Source organism: Bos indicus, chromosome 20 (genome assembly GCF_029378745.1).
Source record: "Bos indicus isolate NIAB-ARS_2022 breed Sahiwal x Tharparkar chromosome 20, NIAB-ARS_B.indTharparkar_mat_pri_1.0, whole genome shotgun sequence".
Classification (NCBI taxonomy): Eukaryota; Metazoa; Chordata; class Mammalia; order Artiodactyla; family Bovidae; genus Bos; species Bos indicus.
The window spans coordinates 25,922,021-25,940,820 of record NC_091779.1 but is presented as its reverse complement, the minus strand read 5'-3'; the positions used below and the strand labels follow the sequence as shown (position 1 = coordinate 25,940,820).

The 18,800-nt window shown below is 38.7% G+C and overlaps 1 protein-coding gene across 1 annotated transcript in view; it reads left to right on the top strand.

Annotated features, from left to right (window-relative positions):
- ITGA2 (integrin subunit alpha 2) overlaps nucleotides 1–18,800 on the top strand; it is a 108,758-nt gene that overhangs the window by 42,659 nt on the left and 47,299 nt on the right. The window contains exons 3-7 of the mRNA XM_019982863.2: nucleotides 5,715–5,824; nucleotides 9,507–9,598; nucleotides 12,835–12,949; nucleotides 13,111–13,238; nucleotides 15,816–15,964. Coding sequence (XP_019838422.2) covers nucleotides 5,715–5,824; nucleotides 9,507–9,598; nucleotides 12,835–12,949; nucleotides 13,111–13,238; nucleotides 15,816–15,964 — 594 coding nt within the window. The remainder of the gene's footprint in view (nucleotides 1–5,714; nucleotides 5,825–9,506; nucleotides 9,599–12,834; nucleotides 12,950–13,110; nucleotides 13,239–15,815; nucleotides 15,965–18,800) is intronic.

The window sequence follows — 18,800 nt, the reverse complement described above, 5'->3', positions numbered from 1 at the left end:
GCTGCACAGAGGCTTCATTTCGTCTTGTCTGATGAATGGGGGCAGGGGCAGGGACCCGAATTCTCATGGTGGTGGTAGAGGTGTCATAACCCCCCAGCACCATGAGGTTATCCAACCCTGAATTCTGGGGTGAGGTGGAAGGAGGCCAAGAGAGAGTGTCCAGGGAACACTTACTCACTAGGAAATAGCAGGTGGCCTTTTGAGCTTTCTCACTGAGAAAACGGGTAGCTAGTGATGCAGCTCTAGGCTGGAGGCCCAGAAGAACAAAATGATTAAATTTCAGGTGAGAAACACTCAACTTATGTTTCTCGGTGTGTTTCTCTGGAATAAGCTAAGGATAGATAGGAAAGGTGTACAATAAAAACCACCTGAATGACCACACTTGGTACTCTCTGAACATATGCTGTTCTTACCTGATTGTACACAGCACAGCCAGGGTGTGGGTCTGACCCTCAGGTTCCAGTTTTTACTCCTTTATGAATCTGGAAGCCAACTCATCTGTTCAGACAGTTTTCCCAACCTGGGCCCTTTGCCAGGCCTTCTTGCCACTATTTAGGAAAGAGAATAAATAGCCTAAGGGTTAAGAGCTTGGATGTCAGAATCAGTTCTGCTTGGCTTTCACAACCCATGTGAATATTAGTGAGTTGCTCATCTGTCTCAGTGATTCCATCTGTAAAATGGAGATAAAATAATCTCAGACCCATTTGGCACAGGAACTTAATAATGTTCGGAAAGCCTCCTGTACAGCATCAGTTGTTGTAAGATTTGCTGTCGTTAATATAAATTCCCACAGTTTAAAGGGGCAAAGCCACACTTTTTGTTACAGTTTCTTGCTATAAGGTGCTATGTTGTTCCCTACGGACTCCTCAGTCAGCCTTTGTTTAAAAAATAAAGACGTGAGTTTGACACGTGGTAGCTACGTGGAGACTGAATCAGGAACAATTGACAGAAGAGTACCCATATAATGCTTTCTTCTCAACTTGGTGGAGTTTTTTCACCTCTTTTTTTGCTTGTTTTATCTTTAATTCAGACAAAAAGAAATAAAAATTTTCTATTCAACTTTTCCTTAACAAGACGTGTGTGTGTGTGAAATTCACTCAGTTGTGTCCGATTCTTAGTGACCCCATGGACTACAGAGCCCAAGAATACTGGAGTGGGTAGCCTTTCCCTTCTCCAGGGGATCTTCCCAACCCAGGGATCAAACCCAGGTCTCCCACCTCGCAGGTGAATTCTTTACCAGCTGAGCCACAAGGGAAGCGCCAGGTAATAATGTAGAATCGACACAACGTTGCAAATCAACTATACTCTAATAGAAATTTTAAAAAATAATGTTGACTCAATCATCCATTTGTTTCTTCACTTGTTTTTTTCATTCATTCATTTGACACCTAGTCACTCAGTGCTATAGGCAGGATTCCTAGTCCCCATGGACTTTTCCTCCCTGGGGGGCAGGGGTAGGGGCGGGCGGTATTTTAGTCAGGGGGAAAAGACCCTGATGCTGGGAGGGATTGGGGGCAGGAGGAGAAGGGGACGACAGAGGATGAGATGGCTGGATGTCATCACCGACTCGATGGATGTGAGTTTGAGTGAACTCCGGGAGATGGTGATGGACAGGGAGGCCTGGAGTGCTGTGATTCATGGGGTCACAAAGAGTCGGACGCGACTGAACTGAACTGAACTGAGGCCCTTACAGGGTAATGTGATGAAAACCAGGACAGGGAAAGCTCAGAGGCTAAGAAATTACTTAGGAAATCTACCTTGCTCAAATGTAGAAGAACCAGGTGACTTCTTGGAGGAAGTGGTTGTCTAATGAGAGACCTAAGTAATGAGCAGAATTTTTCCAGGCAGGGAACAGCACATGTTAAGGTTTAGAAGCAAGAAGAATCCAGCTTCTCCACCAGATCAGAGTCTAATGACTAAAATACAGAATTTCAGGAAAGTATAAGAAAACAGGCCTGGAAAAGAAAGCAAATGCATTATCTCTTTCTTTCTTTGTTTAATTAAAAGAATTTTTTATCATACTTGATTTATGATGTTGTTAGTTTTAAGTGTACAGCAAATTGATTCCATTTTATACATATATATATTCTTTTTCATTTTTCAGTCTCTTTCTTTCTTAAATTTTAAGATGTATCCTGCACACAAAGGTTAGAGGTAATTCTGTATAGTCCCACTATGGAATGAAGACCACAGACTTGTACAAACGGAGAAAATCAAGCTGCTGGAAGATAGTTTTTACAATACAGAATCTTCATAAGTTTCCTCATTTCCTCTGAGTTGTCATGAATTTGAAGAACATCAGATATGCTCAAACATGCACTTCAAATCCTGCTCCTTGATTCTCTTCCTTCACTAAAGCAAATTTTGGGACTTATAGCCAACATATCAATTTCTATCTTCTTCAGAAATCTTAACCTGTATGCCTGGTGTTATTGCATTCCTCTTTATAGGCAATATTTTTGATGTATTACTTTTTAATTGAGGTATACTTGAGGTACAATATTATTAACGTAAAAGTTTCAGTGTACAACATAGTGGTTCACAATTTTTAAAGGTTATATTCCATTTAGAGTTATTATAAAGTATTGACTTTATTTCCTGTATGGTGCTATATATCCTTACAGCTTGTTTATTTTACACGTAATAGTTTGTGCCTCCCCCTCCCCCTCCCCACTGGTCGTCACTAGTTTCTTGTCTATATCCGTGAGTCTGTTTCTTTTGTGTTATAGTCACTAGTTTGTTTTGTTTTTTTTAGAGTCCACATATAAGTGATATCACACAGTATTTGTCTTTCTCTGTTTGACGTATTTCCCTTGGCATAATACCCTCACGTCCATTTATGTTGTTTCAAATGGCAAAATGTCTTTTTTTTTCTTTTTTTGGCAAAAAAAAACTGTATTTGTGACTAAAATAAAAATTACAGATGCATGTTCATAAAACCTTGTTATAATGTTACCATTAGAAATTATTAGCTGAAAATTAATCAAAAATTCAGATTGAAAAGGATTTACATTTTAAAATAGCTCATGTGGAATTCTACTTAAGTAGCATCACCCACTACCTCTGGATTTTCTTTCCCCAAAGGGCAACGAAGTGTGATTGAGGACATTTAGCAACATTCTTATGTGCTTTACTCCAAATTCAAGGTTTAAGTTGAACTTGTGATGTGAGCTGCATTATCCTATAGGGGACCAACTATATTCTATAGTTAAAAATTCATTCAGTCAATAGACTGCATGCTAAAGTTTTAAAATAAAGTTTGATAATAAAAATGCCATCCTTTTTATGATTAAGTAGTATTCCATTGTATGTGTATGTGAAAGTCAAAGTCGCTCAGTAATGTCCAACTCTTTGTGACTGTCTGCAGCCCTCCAGGCTCCTCTGTCCACTGAATTCTCCAGGGAAGAATACTGGAGTAGGTTGCTATTCCCTTCTCTGGAGATCTTCCGGACCCAGGGATCAAACCAACTCTCTTGCACTGCAGGCAGACTCTTTACCTACATATATATGCATACATATGCATACATATATGTGTATGTATGTATGTGCGTCTGTATATATATATGCCACATTTCTTTATCTATTCATCTATTGATGGGCGCTTAGGTTGCTTTTATATCTTGACAGTTGTAAATAATGTTGCTATGAACATTGATGTGCACCTACCTTTTCAAATTAGCATTCTCATTTTTTTTTCCAGATATATACCCAGGAATAGAATTGCTGGGTCATAAGATAGTTCTATTTTTAGTTTTTGTGCAACTCCAGTTTTTCACAGTGACTGCACCAATTTACATTCCCACCAACAGTGTCCTAGAGTTCCCTTTTTTCTGTATCCTCACTAACATTCATTATTTGTGGTCTTTTTGATGATAGCTATTCTGACAGATGTGCAGTGATATTTCATTGTGGTTTTAATTTGCGTTTCTGTGGTAATTGATGATCTTAAGGATCTTTTTGTGTGCCTGTTGGCCATCTGTACGTCCTCTTTGGAAAATGTATATTCAGGTTTTCTGCCCTTTGTTTTAGTTTTTTTTCTTTTCCTTTGATGTTGAGTTGTAGGAGCTGTTTCTATATTTTGTACATTAATCCCTTATCGGTCTTAGCATTTGCAAATATTTTCTCCCATTCACTAGGCTATCTTTTTGTCTTGTAGATGGTTTCTATAGACAGTATTTTAACAGATAAATTAGATAAAGTATCTACTCATAAGAAGACAAAAACTTGCGACTCTAACGTTAATCAAAGTTAACTGGTTTAAAGTATTCTAGAATTCTCTACAGAATACTTGCTTGAGAGTATTTGTATAAGATAAGGGGAGAAGATTATTACTGAATCATTAACTCTTTCAAAATAATTTGTATTTCCCTCTTTGCATGCTTGTTTACGCTGCTCCCTCTGATAAGAATGCCAGCTACCAGCCTCATCCTTCCATGTCCATGTTAGCGTCCTTTGACCATTTAAATTTTTTTTCAAGAAGAGCAATCTATTAATATATTTCCATTCATTATGATTATTATTTTTATTTGTTATTTTTTAAACAGTTTTACTGCATTTAGTAGACATAAACGTGCCTTAGATTTTTCTTAATTCACTATAGCACTTAATTGAGCACATTTTGTTTAATCAATAATGACAAAATATTTAGACAGAAGTAGCATGAAAGACTTTAAGTTTCCTAGATCAATAATCTAATCTTTTCCAACTTTGACAAGGAAAAAACATTGAGTCAATTATGCTTCCTTAGTCACTGGTTGCTGCTGAGTAGTTAACCTACAGGAGTTTCTAAAGATCAGACTGTTATATGGACTCTTTCTGTCTATTCTTGGCCAGAAATGTCCAGTGATTCTACAAGGAAATGCTTAATATCTTTTTGGAAAGCTCTGTAGGAAGTGAAACTAACCAAAAGGAAAACGTTAGCACCTATCTCTGACCTCTGCTTCTGTATTCCAGCTATAAACACGATACACAGACCCACAGTATACTCGCTCTGTATTTTTGCTGAGCATTCCCTTATATAGACAGTAAAACATAAAGCCACTTAGATAACTTATGTGCTCCCTAAATAACATATGAAAGTGCTTAGGGCGTGGAAGATACTCAACAAATGTTAGTTCTTGCTTTAGGTTTTAATATTATTTCATTCTTTAGAGCTATACTGAGCAATATGGTAGCCACTAGCCACCACCTGTGGCTACTGAGCACTCGACATGCTTACTTGATTGTGCTCAAAATATAAAATACACATTGAATTTCAAGCACTTAGTATGGAAAAGGAATGTTAAATAGCTCAGTAATTTTAATATTGATAGCAAATTAGTATGGATATACTGAGTTAAATAAAATATATTATTTAAATAAGTTAATTTCATCTGTTGCTTTTTTTTTTGTTTTCCTGATGCAGCCACTAGAAAACTTAAAATTACATATGTGCCTCACGTTTGTGACTTGCATTGTATTTCCGTTGGACAGAAATGCTTTAGAGAAACCTCCCAGGTATTGTGGCAAGACAGTGGTACTGCAGATGTTCATTAATTTCTTCATCAGCTAAGAAGAAAAATAAAAAGAACAAATTACAGCTGAGCAAATAGAAACTGTTCACTTATTAAATTGAAATTAAATGTGGATTTTTGACTGTTCTGTGGTCAGTTTTACCTTTAAGAAACTATAGCTAACATTTAATGTCTAATGGAAAATAAAATCCCTATTTCTAGGTTACTGGTTGGTTCACCATGGAGTGGCTTTCCTAAGAACCGAATGGGAGATGTATATAAATGTCCTGTTGATCTATCCACCACTACATGTGAAAAATTGAATTTGCAAAGTAAGTTATAATTGGCAATGTGGTTTTTTTATACATATCAAAATCTTGTTATATACTCAGTTGAAAAAAGACAACAAAACCAGAGTTTTGCCTTTAAGAAATACATACAGCTTTTGTTGCCTTTATCTCTGTAGTCACATGGGGTCCAACTGTATCCAAATTTCCAACACAGTTTGATGACCTAATTGAGTAAGATGTGTGGGAAACATGCTGCCTCCTGGACCATCTGGCCCAGTCTGTGGACCAGTTTCCATCAACATTTAGGATGATTTTGGTGATTACTAACAGAAATCTGAGACTATTCATACTTCTCTCCCTCCTCAAAATAAACCATTCAGTATAGAAACATCAGTACTAGGGATAATTTGGGGGGTGCTGAGGAACACTCTGTGTTTCTGATCATGTGAAAATGATCTTGTTCTACTAAAAAAAGAAAATCACTATTTGGAATTATTTGTAACTCTTTGGAATTACTGGGTTTTAATTATCCACAAAAGCAGACCTCTATTTCCAGAAGTTAAGTAGTGAAGGAGAACTGGCAAAATAGTTTGATAAGATAGCAAGCAGGTTTAAGAAACGATTTTTCTAATAAAAAGGAGATGATCCTATAAGTAGAAACATCTACTTCTGCTTTCTCACTACACCAAAGCCTTTGTGTGGATCACAACAAACTGTGGAAAATCCTTCAAGAGACAAGAATACCAGACCACCTTACCTACCTCCTGAGAAATCTGTATGCAGGTCAAGAAGCAACAGTTAGAATTGGACATGGAACAACAGACTGGCTCCAAATAGGGAAAGGAGTATATCAAGGCTGTATGAAAGTGAAAGTGGAGAGTGAAAAAGTTGGCTTAAAGCTCAACATTCAGAAAATGAAGATCATGGCATCCGGTCCCATCTCTTCATGGGAAATAGATGGGGAAACAGTGGAAACAGTGTCAAACTTTATTTTTCTTGGCTCCAAAATCACTGCAGATGGTGACTGCAGCCATGAAATTAAAAGACGCTTACTCCTTGGAAGGAAAGTTATGACCAACCTAGATAGCATATTCAAAAGCAGAGGCATTACCTTGCCAACAAAGGTCCGTCTAGTCAAGGCTATGGTTTTTCTTGTGGTCATGTATGGATGTGAGAGTTGGACTGTGAAGAAGGCTGAGTGCCGAAGAATTGATGCTTTTGAACTGTGGTGTTGGAGAAGACTCTTGAGAGTCCCTTGGACTGCAAGGAGATCCAACCAGTCCATTCTGAAGGAGAACAGCCCTGGGATTTCTTTGGAAGGAATGATGCTAAAGCTGAAACTCCAGTACTTTGGCCACCTCATGCGAAGAGTTGACTCATTGGAAAAGACTCTGATGCTGGGAGGGATTGGGGGCAAGAGGAGAAGGGGACAACAGAGGATGAGATGGCTGGAAGGCATCACTGACTCGATGGATGTGAGTCTGAGTGAACTCTGGGAGTTGGTGATGGACAGAGAGGCCTGGCGTGCTGCGATTCATGGGGTCGCAAAGAGTCGGACACGACTGAGCGACTGATCTGATCTCATCTGATATTGTCACCCTGCTTATTTAACTTACATGCAGAGTATATTATGCAAAATGCCAGGCTGGATGAAGCACAGGCTGGAATCAAGATTGACGGGAGAAATATCAATAACCTCAGATAGGCAGATGACACCACCCTTATGGCAGAAAGTGAAGAGGAACTAAAGAGCCTCTTGATTGAAAATGAAAGAGAGTGAAAAAGTTGGCTTAAAACTCAACATTCAGAAAACTTTGATCATGGCATCCAGTTCCATCTCTTCACAGCAAACAGATGGGGAAACAATGGAAACAGTGACAGACTTTATTTTTTGAGCACCCAAATCACTGCAGATGGCAACTGCAGCCATGAAATTAAAAGATGCTTGCTCCTTGGAAGAAAAGCTACAGCCAACTTAGACAGCATATTAAAAAACAGAGACAGTCCTTTGCCAGCAAAGGTCCATCCAGTCAAAGCTATGGTTTTTCCAGTAGTCATGTATGGATGTGAGAGCTGCACTATAAAGAAAGCTGAGTGCCACAGAATTGATGCTTTTGAACTGCGGTGTTGGAGAAGACTCTTGAGAGTCCCTTGGACTGCAAGGAGATAAAACCAGTCTATCCTAAAGGAAATTAGTCCTGAATATTCATTGGAAGGATTGATGCTGAAGCTGAAACTGCAATACTTTGGCCACCTGATGTGAAGAACTGACTCATTGGAAAAGACCCTGATGCTGAGAAAGGTTGAAGGCAAGAGGAGAGGGGGACAGCAGAGGATGAGGTGGTTGGATGGCATCACCAACTCTATGGACATGAGTTCGCACAAGCTTCAGGAGTTGGTGATGGACAGGGAAGCCTGGGGTGCTGCAGTCCATGGGTTCGCAAAGAGTTGGACACAACTGAGCAACTGAACTGACTGATCATATTTGTAAGGAGAGAGGAAGGAGGCAATAAAAGGGAGTGACGACCAATCAAGAATAAAGTTAACTGGATGAAATTAATGTCTCTGGTACCTGGGTATTACCTTCTCTGAAACACAGAGGAAAGAGACAAGTCAGAATTCTAAAAGGACCGTTAGGTAAAGATGAGAGAAGTTGAGATTACCCTTTGAGTGTGATTATCTTGTTTGCACTAGAGAGTGATGGAATCTGGGTTGAGTTTAGAGGCTTGAGAAGAAGGGTGAAGTTTTAAAATGGGCATCCTGGGAAACAGGGGATAAACTGTATAATAAAACTTTTGAGCTCTCACCCCTAAATATGTATGTATATTTATTTTTAGAAATTTTATGCATATGTATATAAATGAGCAGATAATTAGGATTAGAGCTTCCCAGGTGTTGCGCTGGTAAAGAAGTTTGATCCCTGAGTGGGGAAGATTCCCTGGAATGAGAAATGGCAAGCCACGCCAGTATTATTGCCTGGAATTTCACCAGCCTGGCAGGCTACTGTCCATGGGGACACAAAGAGTCGGACACAACTAAGTGACTGAGCACACACAACTTAGGATAAATGATGTATATACACATTTACAGAAACAGTGTAATTTTATGTATATGTATACGTGTGTGTGTCTGTATATATGTACACACATACCCTGGCAGAGATTAGAGGATAATGAAAAACTAATATATATAGGTGTACAGGTATGTGTGCATGTATGTTGATACACATACACACCTTGGCAGAGATCAGAGGATAATGAAAAAAATGATATTATTGAAAAGAATTTCAGTGTTCAGTAGGTCAAGAACGGATACAGCAAATGATGCCTTAGCTGAATGGGAGAGAGAAGATTGGAGAGATTTATCTATTATTCTATGTGCTAGTGTCATGATGGTTTTCTAAAGTTCACTTACTGTTGCTTTGGGCCAGATTCTACCATATGGCATTCTTTGATAACACTTTAAGAATGTTTTTTTCTGATCCAGAATAAAGCATTAGATGGAATCATCATGACCTTTGTAGACCCCACCCCCGAGGATCACATTCTGCAGCCTCACTCATTTAAGTGAGCAGCCAGATCAATGAAACATCTCATTTCCATATACTTGATTACCCACCATGAGTACTAAACTCAGTGCTACATATAAACCTGAATGTACATTGAAAAAAAAAGTCTTTAAATGATAATTTAACCACTTTTAAAAATCTTCTCCCCTTTGAAAGCTTCCACGAGCATGTCCAATGTTACTGAGATGAAAACCAACATGAGCCTTGGCTTGACACTGACAAGGAACGTGGGAACAGGAGGATTTCTTGTGAGTGTTTACTTTTCAAATCCTCATTCCTCTCAAGTATGAAGTCAGTGTCTTCCGACCATCCCTCCTAGCAAACCAAATCTTGAGGTTTAAATGTTCAAACTTGAATTTTGGATAAATTATGCTAGAGGAGAGCCAACATGAAAAGAACAATGTGTTGATATGTAAGCATCTTAAGATATTTAGCAAAAATATTGCCACAGAATGTTTTGGGGAAAGAGGGCAGAAGGAACAGCGATTCTTTGCCCTTGAAAAATGTGTTTTGTATTTGTTGATAACAACAGAATTCTAGCTCTGATTTCCCCTTCCTGTAGAAACATTCTGGATAGGTACAGCTAGTTCAGAAAGCAGGTTTCAAAGCTACGAAGTACTTTTGTTTTTAATAATTTCTGCTAATCATTGACTACTCTGATATTATTTAAAGCAATGATCTGGACTCATTTCATGTTAGCATTTACTCTCATTTAGTTTCTAGAACACTGTGTAAAGACCACCACAAATCAGAGTAAAAGAGAATGCTGTATTTAACAAGTAGTCTGGGGACAATTAATTGGTGAATATTTTGCATATCCAGGTATACTTCCAAGTGAACTAAAGAGTTAATCTTAAAAACTAGAAGAAAATGGAAGTTTTCTGAGAGAATTTCTGACCTTGGAACTAACAGAAAAAATAATATAGAAAATTGTTAAAAGACACGAGTATGTTAAAAAAAAAAAAATCATCACACACCAAAAGATAAAAGAAAGGAAAAAAGAGTTTAAAAGCAAACAAAAATCCAACCTCATTTGACATTTCTACCAACCCATGTAGGTGTAACTTAGTTGTATATCTCTGTTAAAATCATCTTAGAAAGCTTGATTATGACATGTTGCATTGACATGCTAACTTAAAAGCCTGTGTATATAAACAGATTTCTCTAAAAATGTAATCAATATTGAACAATATGATTCTGTTTTTCCTGAGAGATATTAGACTTTGGTACCACCTAGTAAATTAGGTGTTGCTTATAATATATGTTAGATCAATGCATACATGAGTATTTCAATGAATCTTCCTGGTTTATAATCTTCTGAAGTCTTTATCATAGGGTTGTTTTGTCTTTCTTGTTTCTTTTTTTAAAGTTAAATAAATTAAAAAAGCAAATATATTGAGGTATAGGGATTACAGAATATGCTTCAAAGTTTTTAAGCTGTAACTTCAGATTTTTAATCTGTAACTTTATCAATTTTTATGTAACTGTAAAACCTTTTATAAACCTTATATATAAAATGAAGTTGAAGAGAATTTGAGGTTAATTTAATAGTCAGTATAGCAAGTAGAAGGAAAGAGGGAAAGAGAAAAAAAAGAAAGGAAAAAGAAAAAAAGCTAAGGTTTCCTTTCCATACCTAAAAGGTCAAAATCTCAAGATACTTTTAAGAATACTGTGGAAAAGACTGACAATCATCACATTTTTTGAAACTTCTTAAGTTCTGGGCTTAAAGTCGGAATGTTGTTCTGGCATTAACAATTGGCATATTCTAATTTCAACTCCTTAATGTTGTTTTCCATTGCTTTTACAACCAAAAAATATTTTTGAATACTTCATGAGTTAGTGTTTTTCAGGGTGATTAAGCTACACCAATTTGGGGGTGTGGATGTAGGAAATCAGTAATTGGTATCTCATTCGGTAAACATACCCAAGGCATCAATTGTGATTCTCCCCTAATTGGCAAAATGAACCAGTTTTATAAGGGAAAAACTGTGCCTTGCTCATTGAGCATGAAATATGACCACAGCTGCTTCTCCTTTGAGCTACCAACAATTAAACTGGGTCAAATAAGTTCCCTTTCATTCTTCCAATCACTTTGTGCAAGTCCACACTTTTCAGTTAAGTTTTAATAGTTGTTCCACAGCTTTACATAAGGTTAAACTTTGCAGATTTTTTTAAGATCATGACTAGACTTGTCTTCCCCATTTTTTCTCGTTCCACATCTAATGATTTGTATTTAACCTAATATTTTCTGCCTGCAATGCAGGAGACCTGGGTTCAATCCCTTGGTTGGGAAGATCCCCTGGAGAAGGGCATGGCAACCCACTCCCGTGTTCTTGCCTGGAGAATTCCATGGACAGAGGAGCCTGATGGGTTACAGTCCAAAGAGTCAGACATGACTGAGCAACTAACACACAGACACTTGATATTTCCCACATGATTTAATCAGGAGTTCTTGCCGTTCAAGGGCTACTGAAAGGGAGAGCTTTGGGACTGGGTTAATGGTGATATTAATAACTGGAGTATGATGTGCACACGAAGACAAGCGCCAGCTTGGATGACTGAAGGTTCTAGGGAGTGGACGTAGGCAGCTCTGAAGTCCTCAAAGAAATGCTTTGATAACTGCAGAGTTAAAAACTGGCAGTTCATGAGCCTGCTAGTTCCTGTGTGTTTGTTTAGCATGTAGAGTGTTTCAAGGGTGTTTTTTTGTTTTAATTATAAATTTTCACAGAAAGTTTTTGCTTTGATTCTCCTTGAGAATTTGGGAGGTTCAGCCACACAGGGCCTGTTTCACAGCAGCCAGTGGGCAGGAGCCACAGTGGTCTGCCCTGCACAGCAGGTGTGGGCTCTTCACTCACCGTGGTGTCTACACCTGGCCCAAGCTCTCTGCCTGGCCCATGGAGACACAGGGTTTATTATTTGTCCTGAATAGTGAAAATGGAAGGGACAGGAGGAGACATATGTTCAAGGTATAATACTGCTAATGAGGCTGGCTAACAATGACATATCATTTGCTATTTACCCAGTACTGTTCTAAGTGTTTCATAGACATAGACTCATTTTGTCTTCACAACAGCCTTAAGTTAGGAGGTCTGATCATCCTCATTTTATAGATGAGGCAGGTGAGACCCGGGTACCTGAGAGACAAAAAATGAACTTGGCCCCTTTTTTCTCCTGGTTGTTCTCTGGAAGGACAGCACCCCTTTTCTCTGGTTTGGTGGGTCACCTGATGGGCTCCTCCCTACACTGACAGTCCCGTTGTCCCTGTCCTCGAGACGCCTGCCACCGGGCATAGCACGTCTGCCACCCTCTCCTTCCCCCTGTGGGCTCCAGTGTACTTTCTCTCAAAGGCGTTGTTGACTTGTTAGTTTCAAGAGTTGATGATTCCTAGTGTCTTAAAAGGGAAATGATTCCTGAGCTTCACAAATGGCAAGGTGGAAGGTTAACATTTTCTATGTATTTTGTCATTGTTCTCATTTTTTTTAAGACCTGTGGTCCCCTGTGGGCACAGCAGTGTGGAAGTCAGTATTACACAACCGGCGTTTGCTCTGATGTCAGTCCTGATTTTCAGTTGCGGACCAGCTTTGCGCCTGCAGTTCAGAGTAAGTTATGAATGTGCCAAGGGTCTGAGCAATGCCTTACTTTAAAAGAGGGGAAAAATTGTATCAGCAAGTGCCATTCTCTTTTACTCTGTCGCATTTCATGTGGATGTGACCTTTGTCTTACCTATGGAAATATGTTTCTTTTGTCATTTCCTATGTAGCCTGCCCTTCCTTCATAGATGTTGTGGTTGTATGTGATGAATCAAACAGTATTTATCCCTGGGATGCAGTAAAGAACTTTTTGGAAAAATTTGTACAAGGCCTAGATATAGGCCCCACAAAGACACAGGTATGGACATCCTTTATATAGACCCTAACCCACAGGTTTCTTAGAAAATATTACTAGAGATGAGATCTTCATCTTTGCATTTGTCCAATCCCCATATTAAAGGCATTTAATGGTAATCTTGAAAGTTAATTGAAATTTGTGCTACGTTGAGTTCTTCTATTGTAACTTTGCCTAATGCTGGTCTTTTAAGCATGGGTTCCTATTTCTGACACAGGCATTGGATATGTGATATAGCATCTTAATTATCTTTTGTTGCTAAGTTTTTCTTCCATTAACTCATGCACTAATCAGTACATTTAAAAATCCATTATGTATGTTTTTTTTACACACACTTGGACTAATAATGGTAACTTTCTCTTTTTACTGGTGAAAAAATTATTTTTTAAGTCTAGGATTTTTATAAATAAGTTCATAGACAGCATATTTCTGCCATAGCTCAGTTGGCAAAGAATCTGCCTGCAACGCAGGAGGCCCCGGTTCAATTCCTGGGATGGGAAGCTCCTCTGGAGAAGGCATAGGCTCCCCACTCCAGTATTCTTGGGTTTCCCTTGTGGTTCAGCTGGTAAAGAGTCTGCCTGCAATGGGGGAGATCTGGGTTCAGTCCCCGGGCTGGGAAGATCCCCTGGGGAAAGGAAAGGCTACCCACTCCAGTATTCTGGCCTAGAGAATTCCATGGACTCTATAGTCCATGGGGGTCACAAAGAGTTGGACACGACTGAGCAACTTTTAGTTCAGTGTCATAGTCTAGGCTAAACTTCCATTCTTAACAGAAGTCCTTTCAATAGTTTTGTGTAACTTTATGTTTTAAAGAGTCTTTGGTTTTCATTCTTCCTGTGGTAGGTAACCAAAATTAAGGAGCAGAAAGGTCCTGCTTTTATAACACTGAATAGCATTTTTAAAGTTTTGGGTTTTTTCTTTCTTTCTTGTTGGATCTGCCATTTTCTGGGTCATCCTGGCTGTAGGAAAATATTGAACCAATATCAACAGGAACCAGTTTACAGAGTTACCAGTTCCTATGTTGCATCTGATGCTCCAAGGCCCAACAGTTATTAGAACACTTTCCCCTAAATGCTTTGCAGTTATCTGTATTGAAATTTGCCTTTCTGCATCTCTATACAGTATTGTAAAATACTGTTGCATGTTTTCCCCATTGACATTGCTTTTCAATACCAAGAGGATATTAATATCCCTCAAAACTTTGAAGGTTTCACTGTGGGCTTTCACTGAAAATTCTGTTAAATAAGACTAAGTATCATACTGGTTTCTAGAGAACATCGCTGTTGAAGCCCCTCATAAGAGAAGTTTTCATCTGTATCTATTTATTTTCTGTCTCTAAATGAATTACCTCTGTAACGTCACTTACTGTGTTTAATAGTTTCCATGTGGAATTCCTGACCTTCTTCTATCTTGCAACCCCAGTGCATCTCCTTCATATCTAAAAGTGGTTTTACTCAGCATCTTCTTCCAACCTAAATGTGACCTTTCTGTAAGCCCTAATCTGCCACATCTTCTCTTCCACCTTCCTCCCTCTCACACAGAAGTTGTGGGGCTGTGTCAGGGGGTCACCACTCTCTTCCTCTCAGCTTAGATTTTGAGATTCTTAAGAGTTTCCGTTGGTCCTTTCCTCTCTCTCAAGTCTTACATCTTACCTTGAAGAGAGGAATTCAACAATATCATGTTTTTTTGGTCATTTTCCTAGGCCTTCCTGGCAAAAGCAGCTGATTGATCTCAGAAATCCAGGCCTTGCCCATTCCACCTTCCTTACACACTGGCCTCTATTTCAGCGACTCTTTTACCACTGATTTTCTTATAACCACTTCCCACTCTGGAAACCCCAAATCCTAGGCATAGGGAGTGATCTCAGTGCTGAGTACAAGGACATTAACCAAAGTGTTTGACCTCCTTGATCTAAAGGATTAGGGTATGTGCTCAAACGTCTTGTTCCGAAGTTGTCCTACGTCTCAGCTCTCCCAAATAAGACTCTCCAGTGGCATTTTCCCTGAAGACCAGAAATGTCCTGTCCAGAACACACATATAGCAGCTTCCTTTCTAACATCTGTGATGAGAGGAAATCCAGCACAGTGAAAACATTTATACTGACTGCATTGATTAGCAGTCACTTTTCCTAGTATTCAACTATACTTCCTTGTTTATTAGATAATTACCCTCAGTTGATGAGATGTTATATTCCATTCATGATTGCTTGTAATGGTTAACATGTATATATCCTTTTGTAACTAGAAAATCTATTTAAATCTTCCTGTTATGAACTTTATTCTACTATTCATCCATATGGCAGTGCTTTAAAAGCTGCAGCTATTATTCTTGAGAACCATATGGCACATAAATGGCACATTATCATGCTTGTCAATAAGTCCCACTGCTGTACACTGATGGCCTCTGACAGGGAAGTTATCCTATTGGAAGAAAAATAACTATTCTTAAGAAAAAATTTGGAAATGATTCCCTTAAGCTATCAGCCCATATATAAATGCACTTCTGATTTTTATTATATTGGTTACATAGGAATGATTTATAACAATGACAAGCCTGTAATAAACTTCTTTTCTCTTAAAGATGGGGTTAATTCAATATGCCAATAATCCAAGAGTTGTGTTTAACCTGAATACTTTTAAATCCAAAGATGAAATGATTAAAGCCACATCGCAGACATTCCAATATGGTGGAGACCTTACAAATACCTTCAAAGCAATTCAGTATGCAAGGTAAGTTATGATGCTAATAGGTCAATATGTTGATAAAATATAAAATAAAAAGTGCTCATAATTAAGAAAAGACAAAGAAAAATATATGGTGCATGCATGCTCAGTTGCTCAGTCGTGTCCAACTCTTTGCAACCCTGTGGACTGTAGCCTACCAGGCTCCTCTGTCCATGGGATTCTCCAGGCAAGAATACTAGAGTGGGTTGCCATTTCCTCCTCCAGTGTGTCTTCCCAGCACAGGGATTGAACCCACATCTCTTGCATTTCCTGCATTGGCAGGTGGATTCTTTACTACTGCACCACGTGGGAAACCTAAATATGTGGTCAGTTCAGTTCAGTTCAGTCGCTCAGTCGCATCTGACTCTTTGCGACCCCATGAATCACAGCGCTCCAGGCCTCCCTGTCCATCACCAACTCCTGGAGTTCACTCAGACTCACGTCCATCGAGTCAGTGATGCCATCCAGCCATCTCATTCTCTGTCGTCCCCTTCTCTTCCTGCCCTTCTTCTCAGAACTAGTAGAGTAGACAAGTCTGAACATTCTTTTACTTGAACACTTTGAGAAGGCATAAGGGAATAAAATTTTTAAATCTTTGATTTCTGTGACTTTTATAAGATTTTTTAATATTTTATATGAAGTAAATAAAATGAAATTAAAAGACCTTGGGTTAAGTTGGACACAGAGCAATCTGCAATTATTTGTTACTATTTATTAATGCAATTATTTGTTACTATTTATTAAGACCACAAACAACTTGAGCTAGTGGGATACTTCAGCCAAATTAAGAATAGCCATAGAATCTTAAGTGTTAATGACATAGGAGTCTGAATTGAAGGACTCATTCTGCTTACTATCTGGGGCAATTTCATAACTATATAACACTCTCCTAATTCTTAGCTCAGTGTCTCTATTTTCTTAGCACTGCTGACCTTCATCTTCACTCTGATTTGATCAGATACCTTTACCAAAAAAGTGCTAAACATTCTCATATTGTTTAAAAATTATAAATGAGAACAGTACGCTCATCTTCCTTTAAACCTACTTTTTGCCCTTTTCCATCTGGTTGTGCCTTCCTTCCACTGCCATAATTCCTTAAAAGAAGTATCTATGTTCCTTTCTTCATATCCCTGAAACATATGGCTCTGCCACCAGGTAAATGTGGTTTTGCCTCAAGCCTCATCCTCTTTAGCTTCCCTTATCATTTGACAATAATGAGCATGCGGTGCTATTTCAACCCCAGATGCCTTGACACCACACACTTCTTGAAAACCTGCCAACTTTTGTCAACAAGTTTGCCTCTTCATTGGCTCCTTTTCCTAGTTTTTCTTCACTAAACAGAGTCCTTCTTTCATAGCTCTTTTTCTCTTAGGTGTTGTATCCACTCTCATGGTTACATGAGCCATCAGCCCTGCCTGGCTTACCCTACGGCTATGTCATCAGCCCTGACCTCTCTCAGAATTCACACTGGTGTCCAGCTGATGCCGAGTATCTTTATTTGGAGTGTTGGCTCACTTGTCAAACTGAGTGCTTCCTAAACTGGCCCTGTGCTTTTCCCTTCCCCTCCTCGTGACTCTGCCATTTGATTCATTGTCCACCTTTCCTCCTTGTTATTCAGAGTGTAAACTTAATGGTTTATTTTATTCTTTCTACTCCTCTTTAGGTCACATAATCTGGCCAGTCACCACATCCTGTCCTTTTCTATTTCTGCATTTCCTATAATATCTGTCCTTTCTTTTTTCAGTATATTCTGTGTTCTAGTTGCTGGTTCTGTCAACTGCTGACTCTCCCTATATGTCTCAAGAGTAGATGCCCTACAAGAGAAGATATGATTGGTTTGGTTAAGTTATGTCCCTATTGAGTTTTGCTTTGGAGCCAAGCTTTCTCATCGGCTGCTGGCCAATAGCTATTATGCAAAGTACCCTTCCTCGTTCAGTAAAGCAGGCTGAGGGGAGGACTAAGATGACGTAGAAAAATGGCCTCCTAGGAGTTAGAAACAGTAAAGAGCCTTTATTTTTAGAAGGGAATGTGGGTGTGACATTTTTCCCTGGAAAGAGCCTAGGGGCCTGGCAAGCTTTCTTCTCAGGGAGAATAGGCACTTTCTGAGAAAATGGGACTCATATGGCTCTTATGATCTTTTCAAAACTTTGTTTTTCTCCCTGTCATCCCTCTCTCATCATTATTTTCCGAGCTAACAGGAGTCTTTCCATTGTGAGGAGAACCACCTTTTTACTCATTCATTCCAGAATTTAATTACATCGAATTCTTTTTCTCTTTCTTCTTCTTTCTCTTTCTTGATCTGTTTCTTTACAACATCAAATAGAATTCTGATACTCCTTCAGTGAATGTTTCCATTTTCTGTTGATCTTATTTGATTTGGTGCCTAAAGTTACAATTTACTGTTCCAAGCCCTGCAGATAATCATGGGTTTCCCAGGTGACGCTAGTAGTAAAGAACCCACCTGCCCATGCAGGAGATATAAGAGACCTGGGTTCAATCCTTGGGTCGGAAAGATCCTCTGGAGAAGGGAATGGCAACCCACTCCAGTATTCTTGCCTAGAGAATCCCACGGACAGAGGAGCCCCATGGACAGGCTGCATTCCATAGGGTTGCAAAGAGTCAGACTTGCCCAAAGCAACTTAACACACACACAGGTCATCAAGACTAAATGAGGCATAGTTTCTACTCTCAGCAAATTTATAGTCAGACATGAGCTCTACTGTATGTCATAAAGAGTATAATTCACTTAAAAAATTATTTGATGTGAGTATAAGAATTCAAATTTGGTTGAGAAATATGAACTATTTTTCAATATTTCTATATTCTGCTATATAGAACACAG